At 37.8% G+C, this 9,365-nt stretch overlaps 2 protein-coding genes across 2 annotated transcripts in view; one reads left to right on the top strand and one right to left on the bottom strand.

Moving 5' to 3' along the window:
* The window catches only part of pan3 (poly(A) specific ribonuclease subunit PAN3), a gene marked incomplete at its 3' end in the record, with an annotated part of 21,136 nt that extends 18,007 nt beyond the window's left edge, over positions 1-3,129 (bottom strand). The window contains 2 exon segments of the mRNA XM_014002253.1: positions 1,129-1,250; positions 2,535-3,129. Coding sequence (XP_013857707.1) covers positions 1,129-1,250; positions 2,535-2,853 — 441 coding nt within the window.
* A 3,968-nt stretch (positions 3,130-7,097) lies between these two features.
* The window catches only part of LOC106513431 (fms related receptor tyrosine kinase 3), a 12,757-nt gene continuing 10,489 nt past the window's right edge, over positions 7,098-9,365 (top strand). Inside the window, exons 1-3 of the mRNA XM_014002250.1 lie at positions 7,098-7,255; positions 8,570-8,646; positions 8,970-9,121. Of these exons, the coding sequence (XP_013857704.1) occupies positions 7,225-7,255; positions 8,570-8,646; positions 8,970-9,121 (260 nt within the window). The 5' untranslated portion in view covers positions 7,098-7,224. The remainder of the gene's footprint in view (positions 7,256-8,569; positions 8,647-8,969; positions 9,122-9,365) is intronic.

Genomic DNA, 9,365 nt, shown 5'->3' with positions numbered 1-9,365 from the left:
GTGTGTGTGGGTGTGGGGGGGGGGGGGCTTTCTTTTGCAGGGACTCCACTCCAAAAAAGATGTCCAGAATATTTTCCAGTTTAGGGTTGCAACAACTAATCAATAAAACCGATAAAATTTGATTAATATAAGTGTTGCCAACAAATTTCATTATCAATTTATTGTGTCGGATGATTCATGATGGCATTAATTTAATGATTAAGCTTTAAGTTTTAATTTCCTGACAATGTCTGAGTGAAGACACTTGCCTTAAAACCTAATATTGCAACTAAAACAAGACATTTATTGAATTATTGTAATAAGCAGCTGTCATGACTGAAAGTCTTCTTACTGACGTGAGACTGTCAATGGTCAAACATAAAGACTTCACTACAATAGTTCACACTTTTATTTCAGGATACACTCTTCCCTCAAGGACACATTTTACAAAGCTCATGAASAGAAAATATGAAGAGASTTTCTAGGACATAGYATGTTTGTGTATATTTTTGTGTACATTTAATTTTTTTACTGAAGCTATTTGACAAATATTTACTTATTTATGCATTACATTTAATATTATAGTAGCCCAAATAGCAACCTGTTTTTATGCAATTTGCTATGTCAGTCCAAATTTTCTATGTTTGAATAAAGAGGTCAAAATTAAAAATGTTTTTTGTTTTGTTTTCCGATTCATCGATTAATCGGAAAAAATTATCAAATGATTAATCGATTATTAAAATAATGGTCGGTTGCAGCCCTGTTTCAATTGTGAACTATTTTTCAGKTTGTAGAATAGTGGATTTTGTTTGGATCGGAAATGCTTTCCCACATTTATGGATAGAAACAACCACTTATCTAAAATCAGTGCTGATGTGTTTTCACCTGGGCAYTGTGGTAACACACACCTGAATGTTCCAGACCACCAAACAGCCAAAACTTCGGTTTTCATGAAGAACCTCACACTTACTGATGAATAACTGATCGAGTACATCTGATCACCAAAATATAAAAACCCTAAACCTAGACTGTAACAATATTATTAACACCAAACAAAAACAAAAGAAATATGTGATACCAAATATAATTTTAGTGGMGTTACTTTGTCAGGCTGTAGTTTTGCTGACTTTAATYATTTAATGTTTATACCTGCATCATTGAATATTTCGACTCTGCTGGGCTTCCGAACCCATTGACCCCAATAAAGCTGCTGCTGAAGTAAGAGTTGGTAAGATTGGCATCACTCAGGTTTGGACCCTCCATTCCTGGGACTGTGAATGACAAGAAAACCACACAGACATATGWTGGACTTAATTCTGAACAGAGGCTATACAGTAAAACACAGAGACTATGAATAAAGTAACAATGTAGTGAAATTAGTAAAGCACTCATAAACTCAAGACTGAGTCTATGTAGTTTACCACATACAGAACTAAATAAAAAGCATGGAAACAATGCACAAAACCTACACTGGTGTTGTGCCAGGAAAAAAAAGTAAACACCACAAAAGTGCTCACCAGAGGATTGTTGGTGGTTAAGCCACTTAAATCTGGCTTGACTCAGGCATAAAAAAATCCCAACTAAATTCAAAGGATGATAAAGAAAGCAGCCGAAGTTTAAAAGGATCCTCGGAAAGTTAAGGTAACCTTACCCCACTTTTTTTTTTTAGCAAACTGTACAGCAATTAGGGATTGTTTAAAACTTTAGGATAGCAATGTATATCGTAATTGAACAACTATAGAGAACTGTGATTTTTAAGAGTAAAGCAAACTAAGTTTGTCACACAACTTTTGCTTTTTATGTCTACAAGAGGCTTTTTAAATACACTTGCGGTTAAGGGCGTACTTTTGACGGCAGGTAAGCTTTTTTTTTTGTCAAAACACCTGAACCAACCGTTGCACCTTGTTTGTTTGTTTTTACTGACAAGTTACTTTTTGTGGCTTTAAGCTGTAACACTTACATAAAGTTTTGATATTTTATGTTACAACTTAATATTTTTTACCTGTAGTTTTTTTAACCTATCAAAAAGACACCAAAAAGCAAAAACAAAGCCCAGTGTGTGTGCAGTTAGCATTGACATGCTAATAGCAAACATTAAGCAAACAACACTACACTTGATATAACAAACATTTTACTACACAATGACTAACGCCGCAATGACTAACACATATTACATCTCTATGTAGAWACAAACAAACATAATAAAGTTACTTGACTTTTTAAATTTGAACCTAGTTTTGTTTAGAGGCTATTAGCTGCACAGCTGTCATACCAAAACAACAGGCCTCCGGCATGTGGGCTGCAAAAACATGGCTCACGTTGCAAGTTGACAAACTCAACGTAAAAACTAAACAATTTACAAGAAAAATAAAATCTTCGGTATGTGATAACTGCACTTCGGAGAGTGAATATTTTGGAGGTTTAAACTTCCCCACGGTGTTTGGACGTAAAGCGGCCCGGGTGAATCCTCGGGCTAAATTATGACACCGCTCCGTGAGGCCCTGAGGAAACCCGAGCTAGCCGACCCGTCTGGGGCCTTGTCTGAGTGTACTCACTGGTTAATAGCTGCCCCTCCAGAGACGTGCCCGCAGGCCCCAGTGTTTCGTTCTTCTTGGACACGCCGGTCCCCCCGCCGCCCGGGCAAGCCGTCACCGCCGTGCCGCCGAGGGAGTACGCAGCTGACGGCATCGGGACGGGGCTACCGCCGCCGTGCAGCGGCAGGCTTCCCATGGACGGATCTTCGTGCAGGAACTGGCACTCATCTCCGTAAAAGCAGGTTTTGTCTTTCGCGTAGTACCGGCAAAACTTCACCTTGACACTGGGTATCCCGGCACCCCCGAGCGGAGCAGCTGAAGGTGGAAGTCCACTGTTCATGGCACCGCTGCAGCCGCCGTTTCTGCCGGAAGACGCTCGAACATAGAGACGCACGGACAAGCTAAGTGCTAAAAGCCAGCTACTTTACAAACAGGTTTCTCCCCCCTTGATTCGTATCACTCCAGCTCACGGAAAACAATAATACCCCATAGTGCTCACATCATAAGTCTAAGGTGCATTTTGTTTAAGAAAATAGGGCTGCATGCGTGAAATCCCCGTGGTTGTTGTCGCTAACCCATGCAGCTGCCTTCCTCGCAAAGTAGCCTGTTGTTGTTTTTCTGCTCGCAGCCAGGCTGCTGAGTGGAGAACCGATGACATGGATTTACTGTCCGAGTGCAGCAAAATTCACCTGCTGCAAACTCAACTTACACCGATAAGTTCAGAACAAGCTTATAATAATGGCTTAGCATTAAAATGAAAAAGGCAAAAACTTAAAATACACCTTTGTAATTATGTAAATGTTATTTAGAAGATAAAGGCCTATTCTTAGAAGGAATGCATGCACAGCTTGTGTGTTGTGTTGTTTTTAGAAAACAGTGATACTGCAAAAACTGTCCATCTTACCAAGTCTTAAAATCTTATATCAGCCAAAAAGTCTTTTTGATCTTGTTTTGAGACTGATTTACTAAACAAGAACTGATTGTGTAAGAATAATAATCTTGTTTTCAGAATGTGTAAGATTATTTGTTTTGTTAGTCTGAAAATTTGACTCAAATTAAGTCAAACAATTTCTGCCAATGGAGTAAAAAAATTACTTAATAAGATTCTTGACATAAGAAAAAACTGAGTCAAATCAAGTATTTCAAGAATCTTACCAAGTAAAATTTTCTTACTCCATTGGCAGAATTTTTTTTTACTTAATTTGAGTCAAATTTTCAGACTAACAAGGCAAATAATCTTACACAGTCTTACACAAGATTATTATTCTTACACAATCAGTTCTTGTTTAGTAAATCAGTCTCAAAACAAGATCAAAAAGACTTTTTGGCTGAATATTATATTTGGTTAGGTGTATGTGGACATTTTTTGCAGTGTGACCAAATAGGCGGAAACCATCATTTCATGTAGTCTGAGGGTAGGGTGGTTAGACATTTATTTCTTAAAAAAAYACATTTTTTTTACTCCTGAAAGTGAATTTACTGTTTCATAACTTTGATGAGAAGTGTGTTTAGATCAATATCAATCATTTTAAAATGCATTTTATTCATCAATTGCATGAGCTACAGCAAGAGGTCATAAACCTAGCATAAATTGCACAATTTTAGCTGTGTGAAACTAATAAAGTCAAAATTGTAGCTCTGCGGTAAATTGAGCTGGTATCACACTTAATAAATTAACGTTTTAACCTATTTTTCTTAAATATTAAATCAATATTCTCCATCTTCTTCCACATATCTGTAGTCGAGTCGCAGAGGCAACAGAGAAACCCAAACATTCCRCTCCCCAGCAATTTCAGCTTGTCCTGGGGGACCCCGAGGCCTTCCCAGGCCAGAGGGGATACATAATCTCTCCTGAGAGTCCTGGGTCTTCTCTGGGGCCTCCTACCAGTGGGACATGCCCGTAACACCTCTAACGGGAGGAGTCCAGGAGGCATCCTAATCAGGTGCCCGAACCACCTCAACTGACTCCTCTTGATGTGGAGGAGCAGCGGCTCTCCTCCGAGCTCCCCCCGGATGATGAAGCTCCTCACCTTAGCTCGAAGGCTGATCCCGGTTCACCCTACGAAGGAAGCTCATTGYGGCTGTTTGTATCYGGGATCSTGTTCTTTCAGTCACGATCCACGCCTCATGACCATAAGTGAGGGCTGGAACGAAGACAGACCAGTAAATCGAGAGCTTTGCCTCTCGACTCAGCTCTTTTTCACCACAACTGACTGATACAACGCCCTCATTACTGAGGACGAGGCCCCAATCCGTCGATTGTCAAGATTCTGCATTTGTGTAATTATGGATTGGACACCATGTGGGATGAGGATCAGTGCCTCCAAATCCGAGACCATGGTCTTTAGCCAAAAATCGGTAGTGTGCCGCCTCCGGGTCGGGGAGGAAGTCCTGCCCCAAGTGGAGGAGTTTAAGTATCTCTGGGTCTTGTTCATGAATGAGGGAAGAATGGAGCGTCTGCAGTGATGCGGGCGTTGTACCGGTCTGTTGTGGTGAAGCAAGAACTGAGCCAGAAGGCAAAGCTCTCGATTTACCAGTCGATCTACGTTCCTACATTCATCTATGGTCACGAACTTTGGGTAGTGACTGAAAGAACGAGAYTGCGGATACAAGCGGCCGAAATGAGTTTCCTCCGCAGGGTGGCTGGGCTCTCTCTTAGAGAGAGGGTGAGAAGCTCAGTCATCCAGGAGGGACTCGGAGTAGAGCTGCTGCTCCTCCACGTTGAGAGGAGCCAGACTCCCCTATTGAGTCAGCATGGTTCTGCTAATCAGCTAATCGTAAAAAAAAAGAAAAAAAGAAAAAGAAATAAAATGTTCAGCGGGTTAGCTTTTATTACTAACTTAAAAATTTATTAACAAACCAATTAGCTTCTGCTAAATTTGGGTTTGCCAACTGTSTGCGCTAMCAGCTAACTAACAAACTCAACAGTGTCAGTCCCACCAGTCTTCTGCTCCAAGGAGATGAAGATGTGACGAAGACTGAGTGAATGTCATCTTAGCGGTTAGCTGTTAGTGTTAGCTTCTACTAATTGTTTTACATATTTAGTATTAGCAAAGCAGTATTTAGGGATATGAAGCAGTGTATCCGGCACCAATATCAGATCTGACAGTGAATTCAAAAATAACATTAAAACTCCTTTAAAATAACAAAAATTGTGGATGGTTTTGTTCGGGAAATCAAGCCCATGATTTCTGCCATGATTCATCACTGAACCAATCGGGCCTGATCATTCTGCCTTGGTTTTTTTTTTTTTTTTTTTTTTTTTTTTTTTTTTTTTTTGCTTATAACTTCCTAAATATTCAAGATGACATTTTCAGAAATGATTCACCTTCTGCTTTTTTCAGAAACATCTTGTATCCTAACAACAAAAATACATTAGAAAGTCCAGTAAAAAAAAAGAATGAAAATCATGTTAAAAAGGCTCAGATCAGCAAACTGCAACATCAAATCCACTTGATGTGTCTTGGAAATCTATAAGATGAATATTCGTTGTCCCTGTGACAGACTTGTGACCTGTCCAGGGTGTACCCTGTCCCTCGCACAGTGGCTGATGGATATGGGCACCAGTGACCCCGTGACCCTGAAAGGAAGAAGTGGGTATAGATAATGGATGGATGTAGTTATTTGTTTCCTAGACAAAGACCCTCAACCAATAACGGCGTGCAAAATGTGACAAGTGACGAAGACAAGTGTCAACACTCGYGCTAAAACATTTCCATCATTGGCAGTTCTGTGGAGGAAAAAACTTACTTCGACATTTCAGATAAAAAATTTAGGAAAAAAACAAAAATAATGTTCTTCAAATAAGCTTGCCTGTTTAAGGGATCACATGGGGGAAAAATCAGGTGATTTATCCATGCTGAATTTGCTGTCTGCAGGGTTTCTCAGAGTTCATTGAAATAACGAAACAGGAGCAGTAATTAGCGAGGTCACCCTCAGTGCAACATTTTGCAATTTAGTCACTGTAATGTAAAACAACAGCCGCTGATGACAATGTCAACATCCCTACAATACTTTGAGTTAGGATTATAAATTAGGTTAGCTGTGCCCACCAATGCAGGTAAAARTAGTGAATTATAATGTTTTATAGTAATATTTTGCYAACAGACAAACAGGAATTAGGCTACTAACAATTGTTAAGCAAATACAGTATTTTGCACAATGAACAGCACTTTGAATATGAACTGGGGATGGCTCTCAACCACTACCATACCTACAGTTTAGCACAATATCTGTAAAACTGAAAGAATTATAACAACCGTGTTTTCKAAGGTCAGCTGGCTGTGGTGGCCATCGTGAATCGACTTGTATTTGTACACATGAATGAATMCTTTCAGCAGTTTTAAATAAAATTKTTCATGAGACAGTAGACACACAAAACTTTGTCTTTCAGTGGCARGCAATGAAAGTTATTCTGTATGGTTCAGTAATATTTTTTCAAATATTCAGCTAACATGGTCAGTCCCGTTTTTTCACATGCCTTTACAGTAATGACAACTCCTTGTCATTATATGTGTCATCACACATTATGTTGTCAAAGTATCGGGTTGTTATGAGTTTTTTTTTACACCACAAAAACTGCAGCAAGGGCGTCCTTATTTGAAGTAATACTTCCTCTCTTTAAAAGACAGTTGCACACATCATGCACAGAGTTTCAGCCACTGATCTGAGACGGAGGATGTGAGCCAGGCGGACGGGGAAAAAAAACACGATGCAGAAAACGAAATCTGCAGTAGCTGCAGGTGAGTGACAGTTTTTATTTTATTTGTTTATTTTTGTCTCTGCAAATCTGTGGTGCATATTGTGACAGTTAAAGGGCAAATATTAACCCATTTTTTGTTTTGTTTTGTTGCTTATTGATCGTTTTTATTCTGTTGGTTATCAAATATCTTATTCTGAAACATTTCCTTTAAAGCTTTCATCAAGTTTGTGTAGTTAGGCATTTAAATGTAATCCATATTAGGTGATTAATTTACAATAATTAATCAATTATAAAAATAGATTGCAGAGAATTGTTTACATTTTGACAAACAATTCTTTAATGATCATTTCTTATATGCAGTTTTCATGGTACTGTAGAACCAAGTGTAACTCTTTTCATATTAGTGTTTTATGGATTTTTCCCCTCTTTTTAACTGTAAAAGGTTAAAATATCTAGGTAAATGCTCAACTTGTAGAAGCTGCGTCCTGCATATTGATGAGTGTTTACTGTGGTTTGTGGTGAAGCTATTGATGCAGGACTGACAGAAAAAATTTGCATTTGTTTTAAATATTGAGAAATTTAAAAAAGATATCTGTAGAAGCAAATATATCGTACCTTTACTAGTTTATGAGGTGTAAACATTCTATAAACAATCAAATTAGACACATTTTTAGAATCCAATTAATTTAATTACTGATAGGCTGAAAATGAATTTGAGATTAATGTAATCTACTATTTAATAAATAATAACTAACATTATTGGATGAAAAAACAAACATTAAAACTCTTAAATTTCACCTTTATTTGGTGTCAAAGATTGATTCAACATATAACATTCAACATGGTTTTTTGTCTGAATGAATAATGGGGATGTTCTTTATTAACTTTTGAACGATGCCTTTTAAAAACTTAATTTTTCAGTGGTCTGCTCAGATGTGACTCGTGCCGCAGACAGAACAGATTGAGTTTTATAGAGTCAGATCCACTCTGCTGAGGAATTACACTCAAAAAACAGATGTGTTGGATTTACTTAATAAAGTTACATCAACTGAGTAACTCAACTGAAGTGGAACCAGTAGACATTAACATCTAAAACATCTGTTTTTAAGTGTTTAAGATGGCATCATTTGTAGAAATTTCTAAATACTGATGAAAACAAAGCCTATCCAACACAAATATAATTAATAATAATTGATGTTAATAATTATCAATATAGATTACAGCCAAAGAAAAACCTAACATTTATTTTTCATTGCTCTTGCATTTTAAAAGTAACTCATTAAAAAACATACCAACCTAATTTGGGATGAATTTTGTTTTATTTACAATTAATGTGAAATGTTTGTCTATAAAGCTGCCCTGCTGCTCTGTGCTGTGAAAGCTCTTTGCCCGGACGGTGTGGAGAAGACGGCCAGCGCATCCAGTCCCGAGGTWAGAGCATTCTGAATAAAAAACAGCAGATTTTAAAAGTCGCACACTCCTTGGTTTTTACCACAAGCGTTTGTGCAACACTTCAGAACTGAAATATCAGCTGTTGTGTCTGGTTCAGCCCCGAAATTTAGACTGTGGGTTGTGCAACACAAATGTGATATTTTGCTTGTAAACAAAGTCACCATAAAAGTCTTCGTATTCATAGCTTCAGAAATTAGCTCGTTATAAAACTTAGGTCCTAAATGAGAAGTTTTACAGACTTTTATGTACAGTTTTTAACAAAGTGAATAGTTACTGTAAAGATTAAATGTTTTGTCTTTAAGGTGGAATGCCTCCTGGTGGCTAATTATCTGAATATGTCCAATCCTGTCATCTTGAGACTGGATGATGGAAAGAAACTCGTCGTCTCCCTGAAAGGCCTCGCTGTTAATCCTGTCTGCCACTGGAAGAAAGAAAACAACCCAGAAGTGAAAATGTAACTGAATGTCTTGATTACGTTTTCTGTTGTACATGTTTGGATGATATTAATAGTCAGTTACAAGCAGATCTTCAGACATTTCATGGTTGGCTTCAAGATAATCTTTTGTCAGTTAATGTTAAAAAAACTGTGTGCATTTTTCCTCACCCATTTCAATATAACAAATCAACTCACTTTTTTAAACAAACCCCTTGATATTGTCACTACCTACAAATATCTTGGAATTACTTTGGATTCTCAT

Source organism: Austrofundulus limnaeus, unplaced genomic scaffold, assembly GCF_001266775.1.
Source record: "Austrofundulus limnaeus strain Quisiro unplaced genomic scaffold, Austrofundulus_limnaeus-1.0 Scaffold12, whole genome shotgun sequence".
Classification (NCBI taxonomy): Eukaryota; Metazoa; Chordata; class Actinopteri; order Cyprinodontiformes; family Rivulidae; genus Austrofundulus; species Austrofundulus limnaeus.
The sequence above is the reverse complement of the archived record's forward strand: the minus strand, read 5'-3'. Positions and strand labels throughout refer to the sequence as shown.